The sequence below is a fragment of the Rhododendron vialii genome, chromosome 6a (genome assembly GCF_030253575.1).
Source record: "Rhododendron vialii isolate Sample 1 chromosome 6a, ASM3025357v1".
NCBI lineage: Eukaryota > Viridiplantae > Streptophyta > Magnoliopsida > Ericales > Ericaceae > Rhododendron > Rhododendron vialii.
This window is the reverse complement of record NC_080562.1, coordinates 31,440,431-31,457,772: the sequence shown is the minus strand read 5'-3', so window position 1 is coordinate 31,457,772 and position 17,342 is coordinate 31,440,431. Positions and strand designations below refer to the sequence as shown.

Genomic DNA, 17,342 nt, shown 5'->3' with positions numbered 1-17,342 from the left:
GACCAGAGTAATGGAATATAGCTAAAATGTGACTATAGCAGCCGGTACGGAACAGTATTAACAACCTTGCTTCTTATCCTTCCCACAAAATACATGGGTTGTAACTAATCTAACCCTAATTTTACTGCAACTTCCACCAATGCCCAAATGAATGCGAATGGCTACTAATAAATATGAGGATGTCACAATCTCCCCAGTTCAAGATCATGACCACTCTTATAACCCGAAAAAATCACACATCCACCAGCCTCATGTATGAGTTAATGCCAATGCTCTGATTACCAAGGCAAATATGACGACCTGAATAGTTCGTCATCCAAAAGTAACAAATCACTAATATCCTCATATTCCAATTGAGTCTCTAAAAAATCACTAACGATGGACCCTAGATTCCCAAATTAAAGAAGCCCTAAGCTCTCCAGAACTCTAAACAAATAATCCAAACAAATAATCCGCATGCTTCCCCAATAAGGTTGCCACTAGTCTCGCAATTGAAAACGAAAAAATATCTCGAAGTATACAATATGACAAGAGTAATATGTTCAAATAGAGAACAATGAATCACAATAATTTCACAATAAACGTACTCAAGAAAATAACTCGATCATACACCTGTCCTCATTGGTAAATAATAGTGATTGGCCTCACACTCTCAATCAAGTGTTTTGGTCTATCCAGCCACATGGACTAATGTCAGATTCAATGAATAGTAGCATTGATTCTTGATTTCAACTCCATGGAGATCAATATTAGTACAATATCAATAATACCACATTATTGCATTGACTTGGTGTTAATTTTCCACATTTTCCCCTCCAAGGATTAGTGTTACTGTACTTATATTTCTTGTTGCAAAACGAGCAATACAAGATAGAAATCCAACAATCAAACATTGGCACCATATTCAATTCCTTATCTTGTTGTATAAGCGATTGAGAAATTTCTCGTCAGGCACTGAAAAAGGAAGGAGAAAAAATTACTCCCTACAACCTTGGCGCCATTTCCACTCTCTAATTCAAATTGATTGAGAAAATTTCACTCAAAAACATGGGCGCTAGTGGGAAGTTTCCATAAATTAAACCTTCTCTTTTTCAATCATGGAGCCAATTGAATTTTTCAACATCTCTCCCCTAAATAGGGGTAACTACACATGTATCACTCCTGCTTCCCGATCAAATTTCGATGATCGGAGCTGCTCAATGTGATCAGAACGTGATTTTAAGGGTACCCGTGAGAAATTGGCAAAAAAAAAAAATGAATGGGAAGGGCTTGATTTGAGCAGTTTTTATTTGAACCGTTCAATAAAAAACTGTTCGGATAAAGCCATTCCCGGTCATTTTTTTGCCGATTTCTCACGAGTACCTTTAAAATCACATTCTGAACACATTGAGCGGCTCTGATCATCGAAATTCGATCGGAAAAGGGGGGTCCGCATTTGAACTAAAATGAGGACCCCCTCATCTGAAACAAACAGTGTATATATATGTATGTGTGTGTGTGTGTGTGTGGGGAGGGGGGGGTGTTCAAGAAACACCCAAAAAAACACCACCCCCAAAATCTCAAAGTTCCCGATTGAATTTTTATGATCCGAACGGTTCAATGTGTGCAGAATGTGATTTTAAGGGTGCTCACGAGAAATTAGCAAAAAAAATGACCGGAAAAGGCTTGATTTGAGCAGTTTTTATTTGAACCGTTCAATAAAAAATTATTCGAAACTGTTCGGATCAAGCCCTTCCCAGTCATTTTTTTTGCTGATTTCTTGCGAGTTCCCCTTAAAATCACGTTCTGATCGCATTGAGCGGCTCGGATCATCAAAATTCGATCGGGAATATATATATATATATTATCCGAGCCACTCAATATAATCAGAACGTGATTTTAAGGGTACCCGCGAGAAATCAGCAAAAAAAATGTCCGGAATGGGCTTCATCCGAACAATTTTTTATTGAATTTTATTGAACGGTTCAATAAAAAACTGCTCAAATCAAGCCATTCTCGATTATTTTTTTTACCAATTTCTCGCGGACACCCTTAAAATCATATTCTAAACACACTATGACCAAAAGTTTTATTTGTTCATGCAAGATATTTCAACTACTAATAGTTTTCCAGTCACTGAAAGCCAATAAGGCTCCAGGGACAGATGGGTATTCTGCTGGCTTTTTCAAGAGGGCTGGGGAGGTGATTGGGAAGGATATTGTTTCAGCATCTCACTAAGTATCCTTTACAGATCAAGATCAAGTAGTTGACCTCACAAAAGCAGCAGAGACAGTAGTTGCATAGGTGAAGACAGCGACGAAGGTATGGGCAGCAGAGACAGCAGCCAAGGCTACGGTAGCAGAGATAGCAGATCCAGAAGTAGATGCTAAAGCGTAATTACGTAGAGAATATCACGCCAAAAACTAGACCATTGTAGTCGTTATCTAGGCCGCCCTGTACTAATTAAGAGAATTCACCCCTTATCAATGTGGATGAAAGACTCGGTGCATCATGAGCCGACTGCACATGAGTTCCATAGCACTAGCTGCCTAAACTCAACAGCCAAGAACTGCTACCATGGCTATGATCAGTGCACTTGATATACGTGAAAGAAGTTGCTTTTGCAGACTAATTAGTTTCTACATTACAAAATCAACATATGCTAAAAGCCTAGAACTCTACACCTTGTACAAAAGCCCATTTGGAGAATATTCTGAAAGTTCAAAGTATGGGTTTGGGTTTTCTAAATGCCTCAATAGAAGGTTCTATTTTCGTTAAACTGGTAGTCTCGATATAGTGGCAAACATTTTAGCACGGAAGAGTGGAACCAATCCAAAACCTAATAGGTTTTTGCATTTTGGTCTGGTTCCGTTTGGTTCTATATGATATTAATTTCTGTTAAGTTACGAGTGTAGTGTGCGATTAGTGTATAATTAATCTCTTATGTAAATAGATTAGTAGATAAGGATGTAATATGTAATTATTCCTTTACTCTTGTATAACTGAGCGTAATGAGAAAATAACCCCAACTTTTTTGGGGACTCAATTCTATCGTCTAATTTTACATGGTAATAGAGCTCCACGATGCCTAGGGCTCTTTTTCTTAGTCGTCGATCAGGCTTGCCGTGGTTGATCAATCACGGCTGTGTCTACAATTAGCGTTTGCCCTTCGATCAGCTTTTCCAACGATGACCCAGTTGGCCTTGTCCTTTTTTCTTCCTCGTATCTCTTCTGACAGCAACGACACACCACTTCTGGACTTCTAACAGCCCCACCGATGTACGTAGACCACTCACCAGCCCTCGCCAGTCATCGTCGACCATCGCCGATCTCCGGCGACCACTGTACAACATCCGGCTACTACTGTTTGCACTCAGAATAGACTGGTCAGACTCGCAGGTGGATTTCGATCTCAGACAACCCCTTTCGGCACTTGATTCAGCCATTTCAGAACTCGAAACGACTGATTGGTCTTCTTTTGGGACTCGAAACTGTGGTAAAGGTCTCTGATCTATTTCTTGGCACTCGAAATTGAGTTTAGGGCTTGAGCTTCCTCAGGGTTCGTCTCGGATGTGACTGTTTGAGATTTTTTTTTCCGTAATCTTTTGCTGCTCTGTCTGTTAAAATGTCAAAGGAGAAACAAAAAGCTTCCGCTAGTACAAAGGATGAGTTGAGTTGTGTAGGGACTCCGGATAACTATTCTCTGGATATGTGTCATATTAAGTTGGATGGTACCAACTATTTGATTTGGTCTCGTACTTTTACTTTGGCCTCAAACTTTGGCTATTGAGGCCAAAGGGATGTCAGAGTTCATTGAGGGCCCTGTTACGGCCCTGTTACTCCACCTGGTTGTTTAACTCTATGAGAGCTGATATTCACCATACTTTCCTGCTTCTTGATACTCCACATCAGATTTGGACTACTGCAACCCAAACCTATTCTCAGCAAGGTAATGATGCATAGTGTTTTGAGTTGAGGAAGAGACTTCGTACATTAGAACAAAATCATTGATCCGTCGTCGTGTTTTTCGTGGACTTGAGTGGAGCATGGCAGGAATTTGATTATTATCAAGGGTTTCAGGCTGTTTGTGCTGTTGATGCTGCTAATGGCTGAAAAGGATAGAGAAAGAGCGTGTTTATGACTTTCTTGCTGGTCTTGATGTGAAATATGATCCGATTAGAGTGTAGGTGTCGGGTCGTGTTTTGTTTCTGTCTTCAGGAGAGACTATGCCATTGTTCAGCAGGAGGAGAGTAGGAGGGGTGCTATGGTGCATACTCCTACTTCTGATCGTTCTTCCTTGGTTGTCATTCCTCAGGGTCAGTTTGGTTCTAGTGGTGGGCTTGTTCCACAAAGTGGTAAGTCACAGATTGGTGCTAGCAGTGGGCTTATTGATTGTGAGTCACTCCGATGTGATCATTGCCACATCACCGGCCATAGCAGAGATTTTTGTTGGAAGTTACATGGTCATCCCTCTCGTGAGCGAGGGGGTGGACGCAGTTGTCGCGACCGCGGTCTCTTGCGTACTCAAGCCCAGGCCCATGTTTCGGAGTCTACAGTTGCTACCTTGCCTGATTCTGGGTTCAGTACTGGGTTCAGGCGTCTTCTGATCATGTTAGTGGATTTTCTCAGGGGGAGATGCAAGATCTCAAGCGCCTAATGGCTCGGGATGATTCTCCATCTACTACAGCTCCCACTTTCACTTCATTCTATTTTGCTCACACAGGTATTCCGGCTAGTGCATTTACTGCCTCTTCTGCTATTCTTTGGATTATAGATTTCAGTGCTTCAAATCATATGACAAGTTGTTCCTCTGTATTTGATTCTTACTCTACTTATTCTGGTAAGGATAAGGTCAGAATAGCAGATGGATCATTCTCTGCTATTTCAGGGAAAGGTTTTGTTCACTATTCTCCCTCTATTTCCCCCTCTTCCGTTCTACATATTCCCAACTTTGCCACTAACCTTCTGTCCGTTAGTAGTCTTACTCATTCTGCAAATTGTTCGGTGACCTTTTTTCCTACTCATTGTGTTTTTCACAAACTGGACACGAGCAAAGTAATTGACAGTGGTAAAGCACAGGATGACCTCTATTTTTTGGAGTCTACACCTCATTTGCACATGTCATGTGGTCTTGCTCTGCAAACAAATACGAGTTCAGCTCTTTCTATGTTATATCAGTAGCACCGTAGATTGGGTCATCCCTCTTTTAGGATTAAGGAGAAATTTTCCCTAGTTTAATTAAACATTGTTCTAGGAGTCAATTTTTTTATGAAACCTGTGAGCTTGGAAAACATAAACGTTTGATTTATGCACCTATTAATAAACGGAGTGCCTCTCCTTTTATGGTTATTCATTCTGATGTTTAAGGTCCTTCCCCTGTTACCTCTCTTAAAGATTTTTGGTAGTTTGTCACTTTTATTGATTGTTATTCTCGTGTCAGTTGGGTGTATTTACTTAAGTCAAAAAGTGAAGTCTTTTCTTGTTTTAAATCTTTTCATGTGACAATAGCACTGAGTATATCGATAGGAATTTTAGGGCTTTTCTGGATGAAAATGGTATTCTTTTTCAAACAACTAGTGTTGACACTCCACAACAAAATGGAGTTGTTGAACGCAAAAATTGTCATCTTGCTGAGGTTGCTCGCTCTCTTTTGTTCACCTTGAATGTTCCCAAATATTTATGGGGAGAAGCGTCTTATCAACCGTATGTCATCCAGTGTTCTCCACTTTAAAACTCCTATTAAGTGTCTCCCTAATAGTTCTCGTGTCCTGACTCTTCCCCCTAGAGTGTTTAGGTGTGTGTATTTTGTTCATGCTCTTCACCCTTCGGGTGGTAAGTTAGGTCCTAAAGCCCATAAATGTGTGTTTGTTGGGTATTCTCCTACCCAGAAGGGTTATAAATGTTATGATCCTCACTCTAGGAAGTTTTTTGTCTCTATGGATGTCACTTTTTGAGAAACTACGTCTTTTTTCTCTCCCTCCACTTCATCTCTTCAGGGGGAGCATGTTAGTCAGTAAGAGATAAGGGAGGAAAAGGTGTTTCAGAATCAGGGATCATGGTCTTTCTCACTTCCTTTTCGTAGTGAGGGGGAGAAGGAGAAGCCTAGAGTGGAACCTATGTCTGTTGATAGTGCAAAACAGAACATTGGTGGACGAGTGGATGGAAACAGGCGTATCAGACCAAGTGAATGGCCTACTACCTTGGCAATGTATCAAAATAAAGGCAAATCTTCATGTGTATTGCCACCTTGCCAATCACCATTCCCTACTTCAGTTTCGGACTCCCCAGCTGACTCATTTGGTAATGAATCTTCTCCCATTGAACCTCATATTATTGATCCCGATAATCTTCATGTTGCTCTTCGGAAAGGTGTAAGATCATGTACTCATTATCCCATTTCCCAGTATGTCTCTTATGATCGTTTATCTCCTTCGTATCATGCCTTTGTTTCATCTCTTTCTCCTATATCTATCCCACAGAATTGGCAGGATGCATTCATGATATCTGAGTGGAAAGGAGCTATGGTAGAGGTGATGACGGCTTTGAAAAAGAATGGCACTTGGGAGCTAGTGTCACTCCCAGATGGAAAGAAATCAGTGGGATGCAAGTGGATTGTCACTATCAAGCAAAATGCTGATGGTACAGTTGAGAGATACAAGGCAAGACTTGTTGCCAAGGGTTTTACTCAAACCTATGGTATTGACTATGAGGAGACGTTTGCTCCAGTAGCAAAGATAAACAGTGTGCGAGCTCTACTTTCTTGTGCTACCAATTTGAATTGGCCTCTTCACCAGTTTGATGTGAAAAATGCATTCTTTCATGGGGAGTTAGAAAAGGAGGTATATATAGATGTACCACCAAGTTTTTCTTCCTCCGAGACTGAGGGAAAGGTGTGCTGATTGAAAAAGGCTCTTTATGGGTTGAAGCAATCACTTAGAGCTTGGTTTGGCAGATTTTCAAAGGCTATGTTGAGGTTTGGTTACAAACAGAGCCATGCAGATCATACTATGTTCATCAAGGGAGGTGCTAGTAAGATTGATATCCTTATTATTTATGTTGATATAATAATGACAGGCAATGATGTGGCTGAGATTCTCAATCTTAAGTATAGTCTGGCTCAAGAATTTGAGATTAAAGATTTGGGACCACTGAGATACTTTCTTGGAATGGAAGTGGCAAGGTCTGATAGAGGTATTTTTATCTCCCAACGGAAGTATATACTTGATCTTTTGGAAGAAACAAGTATGTTGGGTTGTAGACTTGCAATTTCTCCTATTTAGGTGAATCATCATCTTAGTGGAGATGTAGGGGAACGCACTAATAAGGATAGGTATTCGCGACTTGTAGGTTGACTAATATACTTAGCTCACGCCCAACCAGATGTTACTTATGCAGTGGGTGTTGTTAGTCAGTTTATGCACAATCCTCGTACTTCACATCTGGATGCAGTTTATTTTTATCTTGAGGTATCTCAAATCAACTCCAGGGAAAGGAATTCTATTCTCCAATATGGTCACCTGCGGTTGAAGGCATTTACTGATGCCGACTGGGTTGGTTCTGTGGATGATAGACGCTCTATTTCTGACTACTGTACTTTCCGAGGGGGGAATTTGATTACTAGGCGGAGTAAGAAGCAATCTATGGTCGCTAGGTCTAGTGCAGAAGCTGAGTATAGAGCTATGGCACATGGTGTTTGTGAGCTCTTGTGGCTCCAAACCTTATTACGTGATTTGAGACTTTCTGATAATGGCCCTATGAAACTCTACTATGACAATAAAGCTACCATCAATATTGCTCATAATCCTGTTCAACATGACAGAACGAAGCATATAGAGATTGACAGGCACTTCATTAAGGAAAAGCTGAGCTAGGGTTTGATATGTCTGTCTTTTGTGAGATCTGAAGATCAATTAGCTGACATATTCACAAAAGGACTAGGTAGCAAGAGTTTCCACCCCATTGTATTCAAGTTGGGCTTGATTGATATCTTTGCACCAACTTGAGGGGGAGTGTTAAGTTACGGGTGTAGTGTGCGATTAGTGTATAATTAATCTCTTATGTAAATAGATTAGTAGATAAGGGTGTAGTATGTAATTATTCCTTTACTCTTGTATAACTGAACGTAATGAGAAAATAACCCTAACTTTTGGGGACTCAATTCTATCGTCTAATTTTACAATTTCTTTAGGTTGTTGGTTCACCAGTTCATCTCGAACCCTACAAACCAATCTGTGAAGACCCCAATTGGCAACAAATTATTACTCCATAACTTTCAAGGAACTTACAAGAACAAATCTATTAAGTCATGACGATGCTATGTACCGAGAGAGAGAGAGAGAGAGAGTTACAGTTCTTGCAGAGCAGTAAAAGAACCCAAGTTGTCTCCCAGCTGTCCACCCAAATTTGCGCCAACTAGAGTTCTATAAAAACAAGAAAACATCGTTGTTAAAAGTCAACATCAGCATTGTCTATTCAAGATTGAAACAAAAAAGTTTACCATACATTGAAACTATTAGATCAGAGTCACATCGAACGCCTTGCCATGTGCCATCGCATGGATCCCCACCTATAGCAATCCAGCCAGGAATAGCGGGATATCCGAGCGCAGCGCACAGACTATTAATAGCAAACACTGATCCAAAATAAAACAATATCATCAACATGACATTAGTCAGAGAAATTTACAAACAAAAAAGACATCGCATTAAGTCGTCACCGAAAGAAAGAATAAGAGCCACTATTTTTGGAAATGTGCAAATACAGACAAAATGAGTCCCATCTCATTTTCTGAGCTGAGAAAAAAGAGAAAGCAGGAGAAAGTACACCATGCAAGAGATTTCAGAACGTATCTACTACTATAGTAAAAGGTGGAAGCCCTTGGGGTGTTTCCCCCACTATTTATTCCGAAGGTAACCGTTCTCTGGGAAGAAGGTTATTTGTTCTCATTTCTTAACTCCAGATGGGATTCAGGCTGCTGTTAATGGTTCTAGCTTGGGAAGGATGATTCTCATGTCCTGTCTCTGGGTGTGGCCATGGCTGTTCTTAATAGGGATAAATCTAAGTAGGATGGAGGCGAAAAGCTGGGTGTGTCTTGTGATTCTTATAATCCTTGTGTTGATTCCTGCTGCAAGTGATGTTTTTATTCCCTCAAAGAAGAAGGGTAAGGGCAATGGCAGGGGTAGAGCCCCTAAAGGTAGGGGTGGTGGTAAGGGTAAATCTGGTTCGAAATTCTAATATAGCCTCTTGGAATATTTAAGGTTTAAATGAACTAAACCAAACCAAACCAAACAAAATGAAGGGTTTAAATGAACTCTTAAAACAATATGAAGTTAGGTCCCTTCTTCTTCAAGAGATTGGGAATTAGGGCATCGATGAAGCAAAGGTCAGGTCTGAGAATATGGTTAGCGCATTGCAGTATTGCTTTCCTAGTCATTGGAAGGGCCGTGGATAATTTGGCTCAGATGTGGCTGCTAGGGTTATCTTAGGCTGGGATGCTCTCAGTTTTTATGTGGATCTTGTTCATTCCTCTTTTCAAATAATAGTGGTTTGGGTGAAGGACCTTCCTACTGATAAAAGGTTCCATCTTTCTGTTCATGGTAGCGATTCTGTGGTGGATAGAAGAATCTTCTGGGCAGATATGAGGTATTCTGTGATTGGTTCAACTCCTTGGATCCAGCTAGGTGATTTTAACATTGTTAGAGCTGCTTCTGAAAGGCTGGATGGCTATGATGCTTCTGCCTCTGCAGAGTTTAATGATTGCCCTTCTGCTATTGAACATGATGATCTGCCTACTAAGGGGCTGGGGTTTACTTCATCTAATAGAAGATGTGATGTGGTTGACAATAAAAGTAGACTGGAAAGGGTGCTTATCAATTCTGCATGGCTTCAGTCTTTCCCTAATTCAGAAGCTGGAACTTTGTCTCCTGGTATCTCTGATCATTGTCCCCTCCTGGTTTCTATAGTGTCAGATATTGCTAAGAAAAGGTCTTTCAAATTCTTTAACTTTAGGATGTCTCATCCAAAGTTTAAGGATACTCTAAAGTTGTCCTGGGAAGTGCCTCTCCATGAATCCCCTATGTTTGGTTTTGCTGCTAAGCTGAAGAGATTGAAAGTGGTTTTGAAAGAGCTGAAAAGAAATGTTACTCTGGGATTAGTACTCGAGTCCAGATAGCTAGAGAGGAGCTTACCAAGATTCAGGAGAACTGCTTCACTAAGCTTTTTGATATGGCTATGAGTGTGTTAGAGAAGGAGAAAATGAGGAATTTTGGGGATCTCAATTTGGCTGAAGAATCCTTTATTTATCAAAAAACCAGAGGTAAAAGGTTGAGCTAGGTGATAAGAATACAAAGTTTTTCTCTCATAAATGTGTACCCAAAGAATCAAACATAATATCCTCAACCTGGCGGATAGCTCTGGTCGATCTAAAGCTTGAAGATCCTGATTCTATTAAAGCTGAGATTTTGGGCAATTATAAGGGTTTACTTGGGACTCATGACAAGGATGTTTTGATCTTTGCCATTAGAACAAAAGGTTTGGAGGATGTTAAATTGTTGCTGTGCATCACAAGTGTATTACAAAAATTATTTCCAGTAGGCTGCAAGTTTTGCTTCCTTACCTCATTAATTAAAACCAGTCAGCTTTTATTAAAGGTAGATATATCATAGATAATAAGTTGTTAATGCAAGAAGTGGGTAGAAGCTACCATAAAAACACTGGTTCCCACGTGCACCATTAAAGTTGACTTGATGAAGGCCTATGATTAAGTTGACTGGGGCTTCCTTTCCGACACCATGGCTGCTATGGGGTTTCCTGAGATTTGTATTCAATGGGTTACTCAGTGTGTAATAAACGGAAGCTTGGAGAGTTTTTTCCCTGGGATGCCTATTCTTGATTGTTATAGAAGGTTTTTCTGCCATGTTCCAACTGAGGGTGCTTTTATTTGGTTTTCATCCAAAGTGGCAGGCTATAAATTTGGCTCAGTTGGCTTTTGCTGATGACCTTCGCATCATTTGTGGAGCAAATTGCCCTACTTTTGTTATTGTCAGGGATATTTTTAAGGATTTTTACTACTTCTCAGGGCGGAGACCAAATTTGCAGAAAAGCTCTCTTTCTCTCTTGAGTTAGTGATGAGGTTGGCCAATCTTTTAGAAATACTCTTCCTATTCCAGTGGGAACCCTTCCAGTTAAATATCTAGGGGCTCCCCTAATCTCTACCAGACTAAAGACAAGTGATTGTGTGGCCTTACAAGAAAATATCTTGGGCAGAATTCAGAGTTGGTCTGCAGAGATGTTATCCGATGGGGGTAGGGCACAGCTTATTAAGTCTGTTTTGAGTAGCATACAAATTACAAATGAATTTTTCTATTTTTTTTATCTGCAAAAGAAAATTTCATCACCATAAATGGCCAAATATGAAATCAGTACAATAGGAGAAGAAAAGCATAGAGAGAGCGTCGAAGATTACACGACTCTCCTTGAAGATTACACGACTCTCCTAGTGCTGCAACTCACAAGATCTCAACCTACCCCTCCGCCTCTCAATTTTTTAAATTCACCAAAACAAAAGGAGCTAACAAGGATGTTAGCTAAATACACCAAACATAAACTGATCAGCAAACAAATAGAACCCCAAAACAGAACCTCAAACAAAACCCCATAAGATGAACCTCAACAAACCTCCAGCAGTGGCCAAAACACAAGTGACCATCGCCAACGCCTAATTGTGCCTTTCAATGTTCCCCTAGTTGTTCGCTGCCCTTGAAATCCAACGAGCCCCCAGAATCGTGTCCACCGCTGCTGACACCCTCCTCCTTGTGCCGCCATCGCTGCCCTGTTCAACCCCCCAAAACCCCTCAAACATGTTGCCCAAACACCTCAAATCAGCCCAAAAATAGCTCCTAAATCAGCCCGAAACAACCACTAATCAGCACAATAATCACCCCCCTAAAAAAACAGCCCCTAGATCACCTAAACAGCCCCAGATCTGTCCTAAACAATGCCTAAATTACCCTCCAAACAGCTCCTAAATCAGCCCTATAAGCATACAAATGTATTGTAGCCAGAATTTTGTCCTTTCTCAGAAGGTTCTGGGGATTGAAAGTTGATGGCTTTTCTCTAGTCTGGATGTGAACTTAATCATAAATGTGCTAAAGTGAAGTGGAACATGGTTTGTGCCCCTAAAGAAGAAGGTGGGCTGAGTTTTAGGAAGCCTAAGGAGTGTAATACTGCAGCAATGTTTAAACACCTGGGCTCTAAGCAAAAAAGCTGACTCTCTTTGGGTCAAGGGTGCATAGTAAATAGTACATATATCATCAAAGGCCAGAACTTGTAGCATATGGCTTTGCCCTCTGATTCTTCCTGGACAATTAGGATAATCTTCAGCTTAGAAGCTTGTGCCAGCCACTCATACAGTACAAAGTTGGAAATGGTGCTTCTACCTTTATAATTGGCACCCTTTGGGTCCTCTATATCAGAGGTCTGGGGAGAGGGTCTGCTCTAATATTGGCCAATCCCTAAATGCTAGAGTTTCCTCCCTCATTCATAATGGTGTATGGAAGTGGCCTAGGGAAAGGAAACGGATTATGCAAGAGATTAAAGCTAATACTCAGAGGGTTTCGTGCCTAATGTGGCTGTTGAAGAATCTGTGGTGTCTCCTTCCACAACTTGTATCTTTACTATGAAGTCAACTTGGAGTGCTATAAGGTGTACCTATGTCCCTCAGGACTGGTGTAAAGTGGTGCGGTTTCATAAGCATATATCAAGGTGGGCCTTCATTCTTTGGTCGGCAATGTAGCAAAAAATGAATACCAGGGATTAGGGATGTCCAGCGGATGAACTGAACCTCTCAATCCGCCCAAACCGAGGCATGCTACGGACAGATGTGGATCTAAAAATATTGATTTTGGCAGATCCGGTTTGGTTCGGTTTCATAGTACAGATTGTTACTATGAAAATATAACAGAGTTCAAAAAAGCTATAAACATCAAACTAAACTCTCCATTCGTATTCTGTATCATGATTAGTAAGAGGCATCTCCACCAATGATATTGTCTTCCACCTCCCACCAATCTGGGATTATACCTTCAAAAATTAAATCATTTCTTAATTTCCAAACACTCCATAGGACAACATAACGTATCACTTCCCACATCAGTTTCTTGGCCTTCTTGAACTTCTACTCACCACTGGAAGAGGCTTTTAATAGAAGCTGGAACTACCCAAGATAATCCCCACGACTTCATTATTCGAGACCAAATATATATACCACCCAAGGACTAAGAACTATTGTTTTACTCTTGCAAGGGAAATACTACAGAATATTTTCATGTTAACCTGAAAAATTAATACTCCAAAATGAAAGAGGACTTTATCGACGAATGTAACTTAATCGAATGATATAATAGTTTATCTTTAGACTATAGGGTGGATGAATGTAACTTAATTTTAAGTAATGTTGTTGATTTGGTATAGGAACATTTTTAGACTTTATTGGACTTGAAGTTTTGGGGCTATTTTCTAATTTTTTGGAGAATAGCTCAATTTCTCACAGTGACCCCACTGCCACACTTATATAGGTGCGTCTTCCAAGGGTTATTTGTGACCTCATATCCTCTAAGACATCATAATCATATTTATAGATGTATTGTGATCAGAATGATGAAACTGAAGTTTCAATGGTTGAACATTACTACTAAGGACTTGAAGAGTCCAATAAATACCATGCTCATCTTAAGTGAGCTCAAAGTTTTTAGTGCTAAGTGAACGAAAGCATATCGATCATAATGAAACTCTTTAACTGAGCTTAACATTAAACGAAGCTCAAAATTGTGCACATACTAGTCAAATTAAAGTGACTCGTTCACATGACATATAAAACAATAACAGCATAACAGATATTTCAAGTCTAATCCTCATTATCAAGTGTACGGGCTCAAAGCATGAAGCACTTGAATGTATCCCCACAAATATCAACATTATACATTGAGGTGCGTAGATAGGATACCAAACAAACCAAACCGAGCCTTATGTCCAAATCAATTGGGGGCATAGATAGGATAATGTAAAAAAAAAAATATGCAGCCACCTCACATTTTGTTTTTATATGTAATAAGCATTGGAGGTCTAGGATGAAGCTAAATGCTTGAGTTCTATATGAACCCAGTGCATTTATGATGACAAACGAGCCACATATGGAATTTAAAGAGCAATTAATACGGCATTATCAAATCAAACTCAAGACCTTACCTTCCAATCAATCCACGTACAAATCTTGAATAGCTTTCTGGATGAAAAATCTCACATCATCCCAGACCAATTAATTTTTTTTTTTTTTTTGAAATGGCAAAATAATATTAAGAAACTTGATAGGGTACATCAAGTGGGGGAGAGGGGAGGAGAATTCAACCAAAGGTTGGACAAAACACCTGAGGACCAAGCCCGACAACACCCGAGGGCGTAAGCCCGAACTCCTAAAGGCCTTACAATGCCCACATCAAACAAATACATCACGAAAAAGGAGTAAAGGGCCTAAAAATGCCAAGATATAACTGTGAACTGCCCAAACACCTAGGCCAGGGCCAAAACCAAATGGCCAAGTTTGACCTAGTACCAAACCTAACCCAACCCAAAAACAGAACAACCAGACAACTCGACCACAACAAACACGCAGACCAAACCACCACCAGAAAACCAGCATGGGCCATGTGGAAAAACCACCAGACAAACAAGAAACAGTGATACACAAATGCCGAGAGCCCCTCACATTCCCGGAGCCCAGGGATGCCCGCCGAGTCGCTGCCGATTTGGTTCTCACAAACGGCCTGGGAACCGGAAACCAGAGCTCCATTCGTCACCGTCCACCACTGCCTTGAAGCCACCCTTTGAGATGCACCAAGCACCCAAGATCTAGACACCCGAGGCCACAACCACCCAAACACGTTTGCCAAAGACCACCGCACTACCATTAGGCCAAGACCGAAACCACTCAGGAGTGAGAAACAGCAGGAGATCTCACGATCCACACCTCCACTGCCCCTAAAGCACACCATTCCGTTAGACATACCGATTACCCCAACAGATAGTAACCAGCGGTGGTTCGGCAGAACCAGAGAGGGGGTGAACCGGAAGGGGAGCCGCAATAAAGAAGGCAAGAGAAGAGTCAATCTGCAAGAAGAAGAGAAGGAAATTACGCCCAGGGGAAAGGAGGGACGGAGGCGGTGCCTCCCCCCAGGCAAAACCCTAGGATTTTAAGAACTTCTAGAGAGAAGGGGGAGGCGAGGGTTTAGAGAGAGGAGGAGGCCAAACACGAAAATATTTGGATAAAGTCCACTTTGACCCCTGTGGTTTGGGCCATGTGCGGATACACCCCCTATAGTTCAAAAGTGTGCACATAACCCCATGTGGTTTTGAAAATGTGCGGATAGACCCCATGCTGTCTTGTTTTCCATCCATATTAACAGACACAACATTAAAAGACTAATATTTCCCCATCCTCTCACTGGATTCTTCTTCTTCCTTAAATCTAACCAATCCATCCCATAACCCAAAAATTGGATCTCAACTGTGATATTGTAGAGTTTGATGAGTACCACATGCATGCCAACATTCAAGTCGATCAAAAAATGAAAACCTCATGGTCGAACCAAATTTATTATGAAATTAAATTTTAAATTTGAATTTACCAAGAATTAGATCACTCTGATCGAGATAAATTTTTTTTACAGAAATGCTCTATTCTTTATTTAATACATTATGAATGGCTCAAATTATATTCTAGAGGTGTGTGAGATGCACCTCTGTTAATATGGATGGAAAACATGACGGCAGAGGTCTATTTGCTCATTTTCAAAACCACAGAGGGTTATGTGCACACTTTTAAACCACATGGGGCGTATCGCACATGGCCCAAACCACGGGGTTAGAGTGGACTTTGCCCAAAATATTTCTTAAGCGTTTCTCTTTTGAACAAACAGATCACTTTCTATTAGGAAACACAAGAGCACTGAAGACCAGATCGAGCAACCACGATATTGACTAAGAACACAACAATGTGATGCTAAAATCCTCATAAGTTGGAGAGGTGATCAGCAAAAATCCATGTAACTGAGATAGGAGAAGAAAAGTAACTTCAATGCACAGCTCGGATCTAAGTTTGATATTGTGTTATACACTCTTCACAGATGAAACATGCAACTAACAACACAATTATATTAACAGTTAACTAACCAAATAACCATGGCTAAATTGAAACTTTTCTTTTCAAACAGACTGACTTTACGTACAAAATGCGCACAATATCCACATATTAACAGATCTTAGACTGAATCCCACAAAAATATCTTCTGTTATGTTTCTTTTTCTCTTGGAAAACTTTCCTAGAATTAGGAAGACTACTAAAATTTACTCTCAATTTGTGAATTCTTTATCCAACAAAACTACCATCTTCATTTTAAAATCAATCCACTATTGTCTTTCTTAATTAATAATCATAAAACACAGAGCACCGACTTTCATCATGTTATTGCAATAACTCGATACTCTACGAACAAATACAAGATATGAAATATACTCTTTAAGAACGCAATCATATGAAATTTATACCACTAGGAGTAACACAGCAATTTCACTTGACAAGAACAATGTCTAGATGACTTGGCAAACTGCAAAGCCTGGTGTCAAGCACGGAGTAACGCAAACATCATTATTACTCATTATGCATAACTACACTAAATGAAGTGCAGCAATAGTAATTCTATCAATTGCGAAGATATAGAGCATCTGATCCATTCCTTCTTTACGGTCTATAACCCTAGACAGTGTGTATGTCTATTTTTTTAATTTATTGTATTGCAAAAAAGGTACTCCTTCCCCAAGATACATCGAAAGTTCTCTTCTGTGCAGCGAATCAAACTCACGAACTATGGAGTTTCCCGAAACTCGAAACCGTATGCAATCCCGCAGCAAATATATTCGGAAATTATGATAGAATTCAAGCCAAGCATAAAACAGTGATTAAGAAGATGGTATAATAGAGAGAAGAAGTAGTAGTGTGTGAAGGAAGAATAATAGGAGCAAACACTTTGGTAGAAGTCGGTGAAACTGGAGAGGACTTTTCCAGGAAAGTAGTATATCCCGTAAAACCTATAATATACGTATTATATTGCAAGTGTTATAGGAGTAGTAGAAGGATAAACTGGATAGTGGTTTGATTTGTTGGAGTAAAAATAGGAGACTACGTCAACTAGGTTTCCAACTAGTCTCACGTAATTTGTTTTTCCTTGGGAATTACTCCATAAGATATAAAAATAAATGTAAAATATTAAATTAGTAACAAGTGCTTTAGAAAATCTGTCCTTGAACTTTCT

The 17,342-nt window shown here is 40.1% G+C and overlaps 1 protein-coding gene across 1 annotated transcript in view; it reads right to left on the bottom strand.

Moving 5' to 3' along the window:
• LOC131328629 (protein STRUBBELIG-RECEPTOR FAMILY 3-like) overlaps positions 1–8,642 on the bottom strand; it is a 29,051-nt gene extending 20,409 nt beyond the window's left edge. Inside the window, exons 1-2 of the mRNA XM_058361547.1 lie at positions 8,482–8,642; positions 8,328–8,399 (exon numbers count right to left, since the gene is read on the bottom strand). Of these exons, the coding sequence (XP_058217530.1) occupies positions 8,328–8,399; positions 8,482–8,642 (233 nt within the window). The remainder of the gene's footprint in view (positions 1–8,327; positions 8,400–8,481) is intronic.
• Positions 8,643–17,342: the final 8,700 nt, after the last annotated feature.